Below are 17,529 nucleotides of genomic sequence, written 5' to 3'. Positions count from 1 at the left end.
TTTCTCATTAATTGTAGCTCTCACTCCAAAGAATATCTTTCCTACACGCAGGGAGTATAATGCTGAAAATAATATTTTATTTAGTTAGTAAATACTAAAAATAAACATGTTATAGGAATAAATGTATTCTCATAACATATAACAGGAATAGTGGGAAACCCCCCCCTATATATTTCACTAGGCAACATCTCAATGGTTTTAAAAGAACATTTCAGTTTTAGCATAGAATAGGTTTGATCACAAACCAAAGACGTTTTACCTTTTGTTATATCCTTTAGTACAGCACTGAAGTTTTCACTGTTAAGGATTAGCACATCAGAAATTTCATTTATATTTAGGATCTCCACTCCCGTGTAGTGACCATTCCATTAATAGCTTTACTATAAATACTTGATCATAAGACAGTCTGGCACATTCTCCCTGTTTTTTATATGTGGTTTAGCTCTGTTTGAAAACAGGATCTCTTTTTTTCACTGCTGTATTCATTAAATTTAAAAGATTAAACATTCTATTCCTGGAATAAAATACTTTTGCAGGGGGTTGGCCATGTGAAGTGAATTCATTCTCTTAGGGCTCATGCACATAGACACTACAAACCAGAATCAATTTTCTACTTAAGAGAGGCCAAACATTTTGCACTGACTGAATTATCAAAAGTGACTGTCCCAATGGTCCTGATTCACTGGGATGCTGCACCTACATTTTCTTTGGATTACACAGCTGCGGCCTAAAATGTCCAGGGAATCCTAAGGAAGGAATAAAAGATAATAAAATAAGATAATAAAAACAAGATAATAAGATAATAAAAACAAGATAATAAAATTTGACTATAATTTTGTTTTGTTGAAATGTTTAAAAATTGTTAATATACACTAATACGATAAGTGCATACTAAATAATAAGAATAATAACTACTAAAAATAACAAAGAGCCCACTTGGCATTTCCAGTTAAATATGAAGCAGATGTCAAGAAGCATGATACCACCTAAAGTGTGTAGGACTTCCCTCCAGTCATCTAACTGCCTTTGCATGTCAATTCACTGCTTTGTGTTTCCTTTCCTTGTCACAGGGGTCCTGTGAGAAATGGAACTAACGTTTTAAAAGTATGAAGGAAGGGGTTTCATTCTGAAATTGTTTCAACATTTTCCTTATTTACAGTTTATTTATTTATGTATTTGAAATGTTTGTGTATAATCACTTCACATAGGTGAGTGGAAATTATTACTGAAGCTGATGAAATGACTTAACACTTGTGAAACAGATAATTTCTGATATTAGTTAAATTTTACCCAGTCTTCCCAAATCTGTTTTTCACATATATATCAAACTAAAAAGAGGAACTAAATAAAAGTTTCAAAGATTTTCCACATTTCTTTTCATGTTTTTCTTCCACAGATGTCTGTGATCTTGAGAGTCCATGTGGAAGGCTGTACTCCAACTGAGACTGGTACATCAGGGAGGAGAACAATGCAAAGACCACTCACAAAGATCATTTAAAAGAATTACACCAAGATACTTGGGTTTTATAATATATATATTTTCAAGTAAGTGAAGGCAATTTTTTTTAACTTCTTTCAGATGTTTTCTTAATTTGTCCAATTTAGTCATCCAACTGACAAAGGAGAGCAACCCCACGTTTGATCCAGTGTTGAGTGGGTTGGTCTGTTTTCAACAACATTGCAATGACAAAATTAGTAGAATGTCCTGTGGTGGAAAGAGTTCCTTTACGTTCACTTGTCTTGTAAAGAGGACAGACATAAGCATTCGACTTCACAATCTGAGACTTTTTAGCTTGAAGAAAAAGGAAATATATTCATTTGATAAAAGGAAAACAGCCACTGGTACTAAAAGAACAACTATTTATCTTGTAATAAAATGACCAGTACTAAATCTAAGATCATGATTATGATATTGAACATTTTAAAGTTATTGTTGTTGTGTTTTTACAGTTGGCATATAATTATGGTTGTGAAACAAGGTAAATGATTTCATATGGTGCATGATTCTAGGTCTGGAGGACAGGAATTGATTTTAAAGACCTGATCACTTAGCAGGTATGAAAACACTCAAGAGGACTTGGGAGAGAAGGAGAAATTAGAGAAGAAGGAATAAAATACAGCATAGGTAATGGAGGAGATGCAGAAAGAGAAACACAGCAGCTTAGAGCTCCAATACAAGAAATCCATAAATTAGAAGCTGAAGTTACTATTTGTTTTCAGCAGGTTATTACAAAGAAAAATATACCAACTCTTACCTACTCACAGAAAGAATCTATACACAATCCTTGAAAAGCCAGATATGAGATATTAGGAATCTTTCTAAACTGAGGCCACATTTGTCATAGTTATAAATGAACTGCTTTAATAATAAAAAGTGCTTAATGGGTTGAGTGGTGATTGGGTAATTTATAAATTTTTCATTTATAGTTATTTGAGAATTAAAAAATAGAGAAGAAAGAAAAAACAAAAGAATGAGCTTCAATTGTTCAGATTTGGTGGGGAAATGATGATTGCAGAAGGAGGGAAGGAACAAGTAGGTTTCCCAAAGGGGGCAAAATTGGCCTCCACCCCGTGTGGCTTGCAACATCTGTACCTTGGGGCACCTGGCTGGCTCCTAGGCCTAGGAGTTTCTTATAGCCAGAAAACTCTAGTCACTAGCTGGAGACTGTGTCAAGCCTATTTGTGTCTCTGAGAAGTATGCAAAGGCACTTCAGAATCAAAATATTCATGGGAAGCTCTAGACTGAAAAAGGAGAAGTGTAGGGGAGGGGCAAAGGAAATGTTATATCCCATGGGATAAGAGCAAAAAGAGGCAGAATAATATTCCTAAAATAATATAAATGCAACCCAAAAAGGGGGAACAATATATTTCCATTGTAAACATTAAGTCACTATTTACTATAATTGAACAAAATCTTAATAGGTTTGAACAGAGACTTATTCGGGGAAGCAGTTATAATATCTATCATTATCCTTTCTAAAACTCTACAAAGTTCTGTTAGAAATATATTTACTTGGTTTTATCCATATTATGGGCATCAGGTCAAACAGAAGTTTGGGGTATTGTTCGGCAAGCAATCCGCTGTGAAGAGAAATTGACAGATGTTTATTAGAAATAAAATAAAATTTGCATCTTAGAAATTGCTACTTAGCTACTGGCTTTTAATACAAGAGAGGACCAGAGATATGCAGGAAAAGAAATGTAAAAAAAACCCAAACAAAACCAAGGAAGAGGCAATGAAGAATCGAGAGAAACAGAAGAAAAATATGGAAAGGCAATGTGTCAAACAGTGGACAAATATCAGTTCCTGCCATTTTAAAAGTACTGTCCATGAGGCAGACACTATGCTGTCACATTTAACCTTCCCAATAGTCTTGTCCCCATTCCTAATCCTATTTCACAGACGAAGAGTGGAAGCTCAGAGAGATTGAGTACTTTTCTCACAGTAACACAGCTCTTAAATGCCAGCATGAGGATTCAAACATAGATCTATCTATCTAGAAAATGTGGCTTATTTTCCCTATGCTACATTGTTTGTTTGCTTGCTTGTTTGCTTGCAAGAGGAGGGAAGAAAGGGATGAAAAGATGAATACATATATAAGGAAACATAAGTTAAGAGGAATGTCAGCAGAATGATGAAAATGAAAAGAGGAATAATCAAATGAACTATGTGCAGCTAAGTCTCCTCATATCCCTGTCTTAGAACCATCTCTGTAAAACCACCTTCATGCTCCTTCTTAAGTGACTTTCCCTGCCTCGGGCTTTAACCCTCCCTTGAGAGCAAAGTGTAACCCTGACTCTGGAAATAGAAGATTATGCTTAGTAATGGATTGTTAAAGAGCAGGGCTTCAAGGGAAATAATCTTTCCCTTTCTCATATGTCTGTGTGTGTGTGTGTGTGTGTGTGTGTGTATATATATATATATATATACACACACACACACACACACATATATATATATATATACACACACACACACACATATGCACTGTTTAGTTTCTTAAGCTGGAAATTCAGTATTTATTTAAAATATGTACTTATTATGTCATCAGAATGCAAGAAAAAGTTTTCCATTCACCAGTAGAAATGGGAACTTTACTACACTATAAACTGTTTGAAACTGAGGTGCTCCTACACATTACCAAACAGAACGTAACTGTTATAAAACAGAAGAAGGAAAATAATTTCAACTAACTTTTCTACTAGTAAGACCATTGAAATATTAACTCAAAATTGTTCAGAACCTGAAATTACTCACTCATTAACTGTCCGAGCCTGAGTAATGATTTATGGCAAGAATTCTGATATTATTTATTACTTGTCGTATTCTCTAGAAGAAGTCTTTTGGTTGAGGGGGATGGCAGGGGGGAAAGGTAGCAGACAGCTTATCTCACGTGTGATTCAGCTACAACTGAATAGGTCTTTGCAGTTGAAACTACTGACCTTGTTCTGTCCCAGCGTGCTCCATCCAGATATAATCCATGGATATAAACGCCATCTTCTGGTGTTCCCTCAGATGTATCAGAAGAAAAAACCTGAAGGCAGAAGCACACACTAGCAATGATTTCCTCCCTAGACAACTTTGTCTCATAAAGAAAGCAGTGGCTAAATCTTCAGAACATATTCAGGGAAACTCCTCCATATAATAGCTTCTTAAACTGTAAGACTTTTTCAGTAAAATGTAAACCTAAAAATATATAATACAATTCCTTTTGACATATTTTATATGGTTTTACTGTACCTCATATTAATTTTTTACTAAGATAGAAAAACAGCATTAGATTATTTGAATTGAATATTGAGATATATAAAAATTCTCTCATAAAGATAGCAAGACAAATATTATATACTTTTTTCATGAACACAAAGAATGGAAAGAAGTAGAATTGTTTGTAATGGGCTATAAAAATATGAATTCCCCATATCCTCCTTGCTTAAATACATGCCTTCGATGTAATGATATACTCTGGAGTTTAAGGAGTTTACTGTACCTCAAATTCATATCCTAGTAAATCAATAGGGATGGTATATTTTCTGGCATAATTCTGCATCGCTCCAGTTAAAAAGGCTTGGGTGAAAAAGAAACCTGAGAGCCAAAACACACAAGGTTTTCCTGAATTATACCAGTCCTATAAAGGAAAAAAAAATGCATTATGTTCATTTTTCAGCTTACTCAAGAATCACCTGACATACGATTCCTGATTCTGGTTTTTGTGTATGTTGCCCACACTTTCCATCACAGGACTCTCTTTCCTGACACCAAACACACAACCTATCTTGGCCCTTCTACCTTTTATCCCTTCTAGTTACTCTTCTTGGAAAATTCAAACTAACCTTAACATTAACCTGAATAAAACAAAATTTGAAAGATTCAAGTCTTCTGCAAAAAGGCAAATGTAAATTATTTGAGGGTTTATTACATTACTTAACATCACTCAACTGAAGAGAGAAAAAAAAAAACCACTCAAAAGCAACCATCTTGGGGCTTCCCTGGTGGCGCAGTGGTTAAGAATCTGCCTGCCAGGGCCTCCCTGGTGGCGCAGTGGTTGAGAGTCCGCCTGCCGATGCAGGGGATACGGGTTCGTGCCCCGGTCTGGGAGGATCCCATATGCCGCGGAGCGGCTGGGCCCGTGAGCCATGGCCGCTGGGCCTGCGCATCCGGAGCCTGTGCTCCGCAACGGGAGAGGCCACAGGAGTGAGAGGCCCGCGTACCGCAAAAAGAAAAAAAAAAAAAAAAAAAAAAAAAAAAAAAAAAGAATCTGCCTGCCAATGCAGGGGACATGGGTTCGAGGCCTGGTCCGGGAAGATCCCACATGCTGCAGAGGAACTAAGCTCATGTGCCACAACTACTGAGCCTGTGCTCTAAAGCCTGCAAGTCACAACTACTGAAGCCTGCACACCTAGAGCCTGTGTTCCTCAACAAGAGAAGCCACTGCAATGAGGAGCTCACGCACAATGAAGAGTAGCCCCTGCTCGCCACAACTAGAGAAAGCCTGCACGCAGCAACGAAAACCCGGCTCAGCCAAAAATAAATAAACACAATAAATAAATTTATTTTTAAAAAAGCAAACATTTTTAGACATCTTATGCATTGTCTAACTATAGCCTTTATGTGTTGGTTCCAGTTCCTTAATCCTCTTAAACTCCCTGCCTCCACACCCACTATCCCTGTTCCAGCTTAGATATCCTGGCCTTCTTTCTGTATCATGTGTACCCCTTCTTGTTTCTTCCCTCTGTCTGCTCAGTACATCTATAACGATGCTGCCAGAGTACAGTTCTCCATGCATGGTTTGGATCAAGTTTTAGCATCTTTAATTCTTCAGTGATCTACTACTACCCTACCAAATTAAAGTCTAAAACATCTTAGTCTCCTATTCAAGATACTTCACAACCTGGCCCCAAACTGTATTTATAGATCCATCCCTTTTAGTTCCCCTTTAAACATCTTACATTCTAATCAGAATGTACTTTTGGTGGTCTCTTCTCTGCACTGGGTGGACATCTGTTGTTTTTTCTGCTTATCTTAAAATGGCACTACTCTTATATCCCTCTGGAGGATGAACCCTCCTACACTTTCAATCGAAACACTTCTGGTGGTGGAAATGCACCTTCTGGAAGTGGGTATGTCATTCATGCCTAGCTGATCATACCTGCAGTCATAGTGACTGATTCAGGAATGGACATGTGACCCAATCAAAGCCAGAGATGTAGAGACTTTTGCTGGGACTTCTGGGGAAAAGATTCACTCTAAACCCTTTGAAGTTTTGTGGATGTAAGGCCAAAGTTGCTGTTGCTATCCTGCTACCATCAGACAGAACCTAACTGAGAATGGAGTTAACCCACAGAGACTGGAGCCGAGAGAAGTGCAAGAAGCCAGGATCAGGCAACCACATTTGCACCCTAGGCCAAATGCTGCCTGGAGTCACTTTACTCCCTGGCTTTTTCAATTACATGAGGGAACAAACTTAATTTTTGCTTATGTCAAAATTTTTACAACAGAATCAATCCTAAATGATATAGTGCCTTTCATCCTACAGCTGTCTCTTAAGTCCTCTTCCTTTATATGCAGTGTCCAAAACCATTCATCATTTAGACCAGCTCAAATGCTACCTCATCCAATAAACAAACTCTGCTTTCCTAAGTTAAAAGAACTCTCTCCCTTCTTTGAATTCCCAGAGCATCTTATATGTTGCTCTTAGCTTTTTCTTAGATACATAGATTATCTTCCTGTAGGCTATTGGCAACTTGAAGGTAACCTGGCAACTTTATCCAGCAACAAAGCGCTTTAGACAAAGTGAGTCTCAATTCACATTTTTTTTTTTTTTTTTTTTTTGTGGTACGCGGGCCTCTCACTGTTGTCGCCTCTCCCGTTGCGGAGCACAGGCTCCGGACACGCAGGCTCAGCGGCCATGGCTCACGGGCCTAGCTGCTCCGCGGCATGTGGGATCTTCCCGGACCGGGGCACGAACCTGTGTCCCCTGCATCGGCAGGCGGACTCTCAACCACTGCGCCACCAGGGAAGCCCTCAATTCACATTTGAATGAACAGATGAATTAACAAAACGAACTTTGTCTCTGAGTGAGCAGCACACTATGGGAAGAAGCCAGCTTTGCTCCCTGGGAAGAAGAGAACAAACCACTGCTGGAGACAACAGCTTGCAACAGTACAAGCTGTCAGATCAAGAAGAAGAAGAGAAAGAGATGGAGCTTGACAAGGGTACAAACCAGGCAGAACTAGTACCATGCACAAGAAAGCTATAAGAACCCAGAGGCAAGTGTATAGAACATTCCCTTGCTCACTCCAGGGCTTCATTTAGCCAAGAATGTCATGAGTGTCTGGGTCAGCTACTTACATACAATCTCTGAATCAGCTACCATTTACTGAGCACTTAGTGCATACCGTGTAGGTGCTAAGTAATTTACATGCATCACCTCATTTAGTCCACAAAATAATTCAGTGAGTTAGGAATTATTCCTCCCATTTTACTGATGAGGAAACTGGGGTGTAGAAAGATGAGTATCTTGCTCAAAGTCACATAGATACTAAGTGTCGGATCCCAGATTTAATCTGAGATTCCAGCCAGTGTGCAAAAAGCTTAAAAAAAAAAAAAGGCACAGGCAGGAGGAAGGGAAGGTAAGTAGGGTGAACAGTGAGAGAGAAGTGAGAAAAGAAGAAAAAACTCCAGATGACTCAATTTGTTTAATTTGTTAACTCTAAGAATCATTAGGAGGTAAAGTCAAGAGTCCAGGAGAGAGAAAGATGATGGGAAAACTGTACAGCTTCTGTAAGGGTAAGAAAACAATGGGGAAGATCCATTCAGGGGAAGATTTGTGGTGAAGGATGATAAACATGCCCAGTAATGAGTGAGATTTTCCTTTCTCATTCAAACAGAGTTATTCCAAGGGGAAAGCCAAATTCGGAAAGTAGAGAGTTTGATATGAACTTTATATTAAGAATAACAACAAAGGAAATTTGTCCTGGATATTATTCCAGCTGGCACCATGCCAGGACCCCTCTAGGGGACCAAGCTAAAGACACTTCAAGGCCCTTCAGGAACAAAGCAGTATACGAGAAATGTAAGCAGTTCCGATTAAAATTTCAGAAAAGTTTAGGAAATGAAAAAAAGCAAGATTATGTCAAGGGGAGGATAGAATTAACTATATGTCAGATGCTTTTGATAAGGGACAGAAAGAGGCTGGTACATACAGGAAGAAGTCAAACACATGTCATAGACATGTTGGCTAGAAATTACCCAGGTGCACATACTCTCGCCTATTAAATTAGCAAAGATTAAAAAGGAGAACACTAATTACTGAAAAACAGGCACTCACATTCACTATTGATAGGCCTACAATTGCCTAATTTTTATGTAGGGTGATTACGTAATGTATATCAAAAGCTCTAAAAATATCCAAAGGGAATAGATTAAAACATTAAAAGAATAAAGAACCACTGATCAAGAAGGATTTTCTAGGAACACAAGGATGGTTTCACACTTGGAAATCTAGTGCTATAATTCAATGCAATAATAAGCTAAAAAAGAAAAAAAATCACATCATCAGCAATAAGTGCTAAAAAAGCATTTGGAAAAATTAAACAATTTCTGGATTTTATGAAAGAATAGTTCACATTTACTGAATGCCTATAACTGTTACCATATGAGATAAAAGTGCCCACTTTATGGATGAGGAAACTGAGGCTAGTAAGTAGCAACTCTTCTAGAGCCTAAACACTTAAACCCCCTATTATAGGGACTTCCCTATAATAGGGAAGAATCCACCTGCCAATGCAGGGGACATGGGTTCAATCCCTAGTCCAGGAAGATCCCACATGCCATGAAGCAACTAAGCCTGTGCACCACAACTACTGAGCCCGCTCTCTAGAGCCTGTGAGCCACAAATACTGAGCCCCTGTGCTGCAACTACTGAAGCCTGCATGCCTAGAGGCTGTGCTCTGCAACAAGAGAAGCCACTGCAACAAGAAGCCTGCACACTGCAATGAAGAGTAGCCCCTGTTTGCCCAACTAGAGAAAGCCCGCACACAGCAATGAAGACCCAACATAGTCAAAAAATAAATAAAAATTTTTTAAAAATGTAAAAAAACCCCTTATATTCTGATTCTTTTGTTAAGGGTATAATCTACATAAAAAGCTCCTATAAATTAATTTTTAAAAAAATTTTCAAAGAAATATGGGCCTAGGAGATGAAGAGGCAATTCAAAGAGGAAATAAAAACACCTAGAAACAAATGAAAATGAAAACACAACAATCCAAAACTTATGGGATGCAACAAAAGGAGTTCTAAGAGGGAAGTTTATAGAGATACAAGCTTACATCAGGAAACAAGAAAAATCTCAAATAAACAACCTAACCTTACACCTAAAGGAATTAGAGAAAAAAGAACAAACAAAACCCAGAGTTAATAGAAGAAAAGAAATCACAAAGGTCAGAGCAGAAATAAATGAAATAGAGACTAAAAAAAAAATAAAATAGAAAAAATCAATGAAATTAAAAGCTGGTTTTTTGAAAAGATAAACAAAATTGATAAACCTTTAGCCAGACTCATCAAAGAAAAAAGGGAGTGGGCTCAAATCAATAAAATCAGAAATGAAAAGGGAGAAGGTACAATTGATTCCACAGAAATACAAAGGCTCATAAGAGACTACTACGAGCAATTATATGCCAATAAAATGGACAACTTAGAAGAAATGGACAAATTCTTAGAAAGGTACAATCTCCCAAGACTGAGCCAGGAAGAAAAAGAAAATATGAACAGACCAGTTACCAGTAATGAAATTGAATCAGTAATTTAAAAACTTCCAGCAAACAAAAAGTCCAGAACCAGATGACTGCACAGGGAAATTCTACCAAACATTTAGAGAAGGGTTAACACCTGTCCTTCTGAAACTATTCCAAGAAATTGCAGAAGGAACACTTCCGAACTCATTCTATGAGGCCAGCATTACCCCGATACCAAAACCAGACAAAGACACCACACACACAAAAAAGAGTAAAATTAGAGGCAAATATCACTGATGAACATATTTGCAAAAATCCTCAACAAAATACTATCAAACCAAGTCCATTAAAAGGATCATACACAATGATCAAGTGGGATTTATCCCAGGGTTGCAAGGATTTTTCAATATCTGCAAATCAATCAATGTGATACACCATATTAACAAATTGAAGAATAAAAACCATATGATATCTCAATAGACAGAGATAAAGCTTTTGATAAAATTCAGGATCCATTTATGATAAAAACTCTCCAGAAAGCGGGCATAGAGGGAACATACCTCAACATAATAAAGGCCATATATGACAAACCCACAGCAAACCTCATACTCAACAGTGAAAAACTGACAGCATTTCCTCTAAGATCAGGAACAAGACAAGGATGCCCACTCTCACCACTTTTATTCAGTATAGTTTTGGAAGTCCTAGCCACAGCAATCAAAGAAGAAAAAGAAATAAAAGGAATCCAAATTGTAAAGGAGGAAGTAAAACTATCACTGTTTGCAGATGACATGATACTATACATAGAAAATCCTAAAGACACCACCAAAAAACTACTAGAGCTCATCAATGAACTCAGTAAAGCTGCAGGATACAAAATTAATACACAGAAATCTGTTGCAAAATTAATACACAGAAATCTGTTGCATTTCTATACATTAACAACAAAGTATCAAAAAGAGAAATTAAGGAAACAATCCCATTTACCATCACATCAAAAAGGACAAGAAAGCTAGCAATAAACGTACCTATCAAGGCAAAGGATCTGTACTTTGAAAACTTTAGGACACTAATGAAAGAAATTGAAGATGACACAAACAGATGGAAAGATAGACCATGTTCTTGGATTGGAAGAATTAATATTGTTAAAATTACCATACTACCCAAAGTAATCTACAGATTCAATGCAATCCCTATCAAAATACCAATGGCATTTTTCACAGAACAAGAACAAATAATTTTAAAATTTATATGGAACACAAAAGACCCTGAAGAGCCAAAACAATCTTGAGAAAGAAGAACAGAGCTGGAGGAATCAAGAGCCCTGACTTCAGACTATGCTACAAAGGTACAGTAATCAAAACAGTATGGTACAGGCACAAAAACAAACACATAGATCAATGGAACAGGATAGAGACCCCAGAAATAAACCCATACACTTATGGTCAATTAATCTATGCCAAAAGAGGCAAGAATATACAATGGAGAAAAGACAGGCTCTTCAATAAGTGGTGATGGGAAAATTGGACAGCTACATGTAAAAGAATGAAATTAGAACATTCTCTAACATCATATAAAAAATAAACTCAAAATACATTAAAAACCTAAATGTAAGACCAGACAGTATAAAACTCCTAGAGGAAAACATAGGCAGAACACTTTTTTTTTTTTTTTTTTTTTTTTTTTTTTTTTTTTTTTTTTTTCTTTTTGCGGTATGCGGGCCTCTCACTGTTGTGGCCTCTCCCGTTGCGGAGCACAGGCTCCGGACGCGCAGGCCCAGTGGCCATGGCTCACGGGCCCAGCCGCTCCGCGGCATATGGGATCCTCCCAGACCGGGGCACGAACCCGTATCCCCTGCATCGGCAGGCGGACTCTCAACCACTGCGCCACCAGGGAGGCCCAAGGCAGAACACTTTTTCACATAAATCACAGCAATATTTTTTCTGAATCTGTCTCCTAAAGTAAAGGGAATAAAAGCAAAAATAAACAAATAGGACCTAATTAAACTTAAGAGCTTTTGCACAGCAAAGGAAACCATCAACAAAATGAAAAGACAACCTACTGAATGAGAGAAAATATTTGCAAATGATATGACCGATAAGGGATTAATATCCAACATATATAAATAGCTCATACAACTCAATATCAAAAAACAAAACAAAACAAAACAAACAACCCAATTAAAAAATGGGCAGAAGAACTGAACAGACATTTTTCCAAAGAGGAAATGCAGATGGCCAACAGGCACATGAAAAGATGCTCAACATTGCTAATCATCATGGAAATGCAAATCAAAACCACAATGAGATATATACACTACCAAATGTAAAATAGATAGCTAGTGGGAAGCAGCCATAGAGCACAGGGAGATCAGCTCGGTACTTTATGACCATCTAGAGGGGTGGGATAGGGAGGGTGGGAGGGAGACACAAGAGGGAGGAGATATGGAGATATATGTATATGTATAGCTGATTCACTTTGTTATAAAGCAGAAACTAACACACGATTGTAAAGCAATTATACTCAAATAAAGATGTTAAAACACACACACACACACACACACACACATGAGATATTGCCCTGCACCTGTCAGAATGGCTATCATCAAAATGAATACAAATAACAAATGCTGGCAAGGATGTGGACAAAAAAGAACACTTGTACACTGTTGGTGGGAATGTAACTTGTTGCAGGCACTGTGGAATATGGAGGCTTCTCAAGTAACTAAAAAAAGAACTAACATATTACCCAACAATTCCAGTCTCAGATATATATCAGGAAAAAAACAACACTAATTTGAAAAGATACATGCACCCAATGTTCATAGTAGCATTATTTACAATTGTAATATATGGAAGTAGCCTAAGAGTCCATCAACAGATGAATGGATAAAGTAGATGTGGTATATATATACAATGGAATACTACTTGGCCATTAAAAAGAATGAAATTTTGCCATTTGAAGAAACATGGGTGGACTTGGAGGGCATTATGCTAAGTGAAATAAGTCAGACAGAGAAAGACAAATACTTTATGATGTCACTTATATGTGGAATCTAAAAAATACAACAAACTAGTATATACAGCAAAAAGAAGCAGACTCACAGATATAGAGAAAAAACTAGTGGTTACTAGTGTGGGAGTGCAGAATAGGGGTGGAGGAGTGGGAAGCACAAACTACTGGGTGTAAGATAGGCTCAAGGATGTATTGTACAATGTAAGGAATAAAACCATTATTTTGTAATAACTGTAAATGGAAAGTAACCTTTAAAAATTTTATAAAAAAATAAAAACAAACAAAAATAGTCCCATGAAAAATCGGCCTAGGAGATGAGTAGGCAATTCACAGGAGAGAACACAAACAGCAAACACACAAAGCAAAAGAAGCACAGACTCACTAATAATCAAAGAAATTCAAATTGAAACAAAGATATGGTTGACCTATCAGATTGGCAAAAATTAAAAAGCAATCTATGAGAAAGCCTATCTCTCCACATCTTCACAAGTAGGGTTATTTTATTATTAGCTTCTATAGTGAAACAAATAAAGCGTTTGTATAATAAAAGGGCAACTGAACACTGAGAGGTCATATACCTATGTGAATTTCCAAAATGTATTTTGGGGGCTCTCCCCACCATCCTCACATAAGCATCAACCATAGGATGGGGGCAAGCGGAGGAGTTGGGGAGGAAAAAGAGTGTGCTGCCTTACACATCCTTTATGTGTGAGATTGCAGGGTGAAGGGTTCGGAGATTTCAAAGCACCCATCTTTTCCCTGGTTTTATAAGATAAGAGATAAGAAGCACTGATTTCTAGATAATGGCCAATTATTGATAAATCCAAGCCTCAGGCTCTTTTTGTGATTTACCATCAGTAGGAAAATCACAAGACCAAGTTGTGAATCTTCAAAAATATAAATGTCACATATTACTTGGGTTTGGGTAAAATAAAATTTTAATTTTCTACTTAGTACTTTGAAATGTGTGTAATTTTCAATATTCTAAAATTTTGGTTAGATTACCATGAAACTACTAATCCATTTCATCTAACTCAGAGACATTCAAGTGACCACAGCCAATTTCTAGTATCTCTTCTAGTATCTCCAAAAAAATGAAATAATATATACATTATATATAGTATATATAATTTTTAACCTGTAAAAAGTTCAGCCGGGCTAGAAAGTCTGTGATGTAACTTCCTAGGGGTTTAAGACTTGGGTATGATCGTTGGGCCCATATTTCTGGAACCTTTCCAACAAGCAGACTGCCAGAGAGTGCCTCCAAAGCAGAATCCATGACAACCACGCCCTTAATAGCTTTTTCAAGGTCCTGTAGAGTGTTGCGTATAGTTTTAATTAAACTGCAAGGAAAGAAATTGTGTCATCAGCATATATGATAGTAAATACCAACATACAGTCTTTCCAGAAGAAGAAATAGCAGGATACCATTCACAGCTTTATGGGAGTGTATTCCCAAAGTGTGGTCACCTCCCACTTAATAATATAAAGTAATTTATATTGGATGAACATTTTTCATTTTATTTATTACATATGTATTTTTAAATATAGAAAGTAATATAACTTGCATATCAAAATTGCTGCTTTCAAGGTATTACTGCGTAAGACCAGGCATATTTAAACAGAGAATGATTTAAGGAAAAATATCAGGTAAATAATGTTATAGGTGACATGCAAATATGAAGAAAGTTATAAAGGTATGATACAATGGCTGAAACTTTGGAAACACTGAATTAACACATACAGTGTATATTCATTTATACCCTTGCAAGTAGTTTGTTTCCCACTTAGGCCCAAGCTGCTAAGAACACCATAAATATACCTGAAGTGAGGGTTTTAGCCTAGAAGCCTAAGCAACCGAGAGATAGTATGTTATGATATGTAAATACATATGGTCTTTGTATAAGAATTACTAAATTAATTAAGGCATCATAGTGTTATAATATGCTTTATTTTAAAATTTCAAAAAGTCTGGAAACTGAAACAAACTTGGAAACACTAGAAAATTCATAACCAAACAATTCTCCATTCCTTAAGCCAGTATTTAACTGTAGAAAATTCAATTTGAAAATTCAAAGCAGGGGCTTCCCTGGTGGTACAGTGGTTAAGAATCCACCTGCCAGTGCAAGGGTCACAGGTTCAAGCCCTGGTCTGGGAAGATCTCACATGCCGCGGAGCAACTAAGCCCATGCACCGCAACTAGTGAGCCTGCGCTCTAGGGCCCGCGAGCCACAACTACTGAGCCCATGTGCCACAACTACTGAAGCCCGTATGCCTACAGCCCGTTCTCCTCAACAAGAGAGGCCACCACCATGAGAGCCCGCTCCACAACAAAGAGTAGCCCCCACTCGCAGCAACTAGAGGAAAGCCCATGTGCAGCAACAAAGACCCAACACAGCCAAAAATAAATAAATAAATAAATTTATTTTTAAAAATTCAAAGCAAATAATTTGTTTGCTATTTTAGGGTACCTAGTCAATCCAGATAGACTCAGGAAGAAAATGGGGCGGGTGTATATGTGTCAGTGGCAGAAAAATGACAAGAGATGTATTTACACATAGACCAAGATAAGGCTCATTCTATCTTCAGTTCCTGAGGAGAAGAGCAATAGGTGGATGAGAAATTATGATTAATGAACATTTTTAACCAGTAAAAGCAGATCTCTATTTCATCACCATTTTTACATTATAAACGATACCTTCCCTTCTGGGGCAGAAGATTTATGCGACTTTAAAAAAGGAGAAAAACTCTAATGAAATGGCAAGTTTTGATAATTTTTTCTTAAAATTTTAATTCAATACCAGTGTATCTTTTTATCAACTTTGGTTGGTAGCCTTCTGAATAACTGGGTATAGAGCTCCTTACTTGTTAAATCTTTCCATTTCTTGTACTAAAACAGTATTCATGCTCTCTTCATATCTCACGGGATACTTGAGTAGTGCTGATTCAATGTCAAAGTCATTTGGTAGCTAAGAGAATAGATTTTGAAGATCACATATTACTCTCAGAATAAATAATTAGTTTCATTCAGCTATAATATCAATTATAGCTAACATTAGGCAATTACTATGTGCCAAGTATTATGCTAACTGCTTTCCAAACATTATCTCATATAATCCTTACCATTCACTATTAGGTGGCCATCATTATCATTTAAGTACAGAGAGGTTAAGTAAATGCCCAAGGGTACAGAGTCCAAAAGCGGTCTGTTTAAATCCATAGATCTCTAACACTAAGGCCCATGCTCTTTACTACAGGATAGAATGCTATGAAGAAGATATACATTTCTGAAAAGTTGTGTAATTTTCTTTTGTAAATTGACTTTTATTTTCCATTAATAAAACTGATTTACCATTTCATAACTCTTTTTAATTTATTTCCAATAAATTATCAACTGGCTCAAAATGGATTTGCTTACACCACTATCGAATAATTAATGTGTAAATGTAGCAAGGTTCCAGGGCATAGGGAAAGAGAAGGCCATTGAGTGTCTGATTTCAAAGAGGCATCTCAGAGACACTTGAGGAGAAGTGATAAAGGGGACTTTGGGGTTCGTGATCAAGCCCCAAGACAATGGAATTCATACTCTTAAAGGGGCAAAGGAATTTCCCTATGGGGGAACTCCCAAACTAAGAAAGTTGAGCTGCCCAGACTGTCTCCAGGCAATGGTCCTTGGGTGGTACAAAAGAATTCTAAGTCATATTAGGTGGTGTCACTCAAGGCACATTTGGCTCAGCACAAACATTCTACCCCAATTAAGTCCTATATGCCACTTCCAGGTAACTTCCTGATAGGGATCTTGTAAGAGCCACCATTTTGGGAGGGCAAGAACCTTGCCCTGAAGAGATAAACCACACAAGAAGAAGGGGCTGAGGGTGAGAAGAGGCAAATGGCAGAAGCAGCAGTCCAGGGGTGGAGGTTGGAGGAAGCTAGTTTGATTTTACCCAGGGGTAGAAGGCAGTGTTGCTCCCTTCTCCTCTCCAGTGGCCACAGCCAGGCTTAAGGTGAGTAGGCTCTACTTAAGGACTGGTGTAAGGCAAGGGTACCAACTGTGAAAGTAGAGTAGGTGCCATCCGTGGATTTTCAAGGCAGACGGGGTAGGGGTCAGGTTCTGCTCTGTCAGAGTGCCTGACACTGAAATATGGGGATAATTATAGTATTTATCCTGGAGGGGAGTTGTGAAGATCTGTGCTTAGCACCATAAAGTCCTCTTAGTAGTTCTTTATTGAATTTAAGACACAGAAAAAAGTGAGAAAAGAGATTATCATTCCACTTTA

General features: G+C 37.4%; 1 protein-coding gene across 2 annotated transcripts in view; it reads right to left on the bottom strand.

Annotated features, from left to right (window-relative positions):
- Nucleotides 1–1,300: 1,300 nt before the first annotated feature.
- The window catches only part of DNAH12 (dynein axonemal heavy chain 12), a 213,395-nt gene continuing 197,166 nt past the window's right edge, over nucleotides 1,301–17,529 (bottom strand). For both annotated transcript variants that reach the window (XM_081247432.1, XM_081247431.1), the window contains 6 exons: nucleotides 16,118–16,221; nucleotides 14,391–14,595; nucleotides 4,992–5,129; nucleotides 4,444–4,535; nucleotides 3,014–3,081; nucleotides 1,301–1,792 (listed from right to left, as the gene is read on the bottom strand). In XM_081247432.1, the coding sequence (XP_081103558.1) occupies nucleotides 1,602–1,792; nucleotides 3,014–3,081; nucleotides 4,444–4,535; nucleotides 4,992–5,129; nucleotides 14,391–14,595; nucleotides 16,118–16,221 (798 nt within the window). In that variant the 3' untranslated portion in view covers nucleotides 1,301–1,601. The remainder of the gene's footprint in view (nucleotides 1,793–3,013; nucleotides 3,082–4,443; nucleotides 4,536–4,991; nucleotides 5,130–14,390; nucleotides 14,596–16,117; nucleotides 16,222–17,529) is intronic.

Source organism: Mesoplodon bidens (genome assembly GCF_964165515.1).
Source record: "Mesoplodon bidens genome assembly, chromosome: 10".
Lineage (NCBI taxonomy): Eukaryota > Metazoa > Chordata > Mammalia > Artiodactyla > Ziphiidae > Mesoplodon > Mesoplodon bidens.
This window is presented reverse-complemented; position numbering and strand designations above follow the sequence as displayed.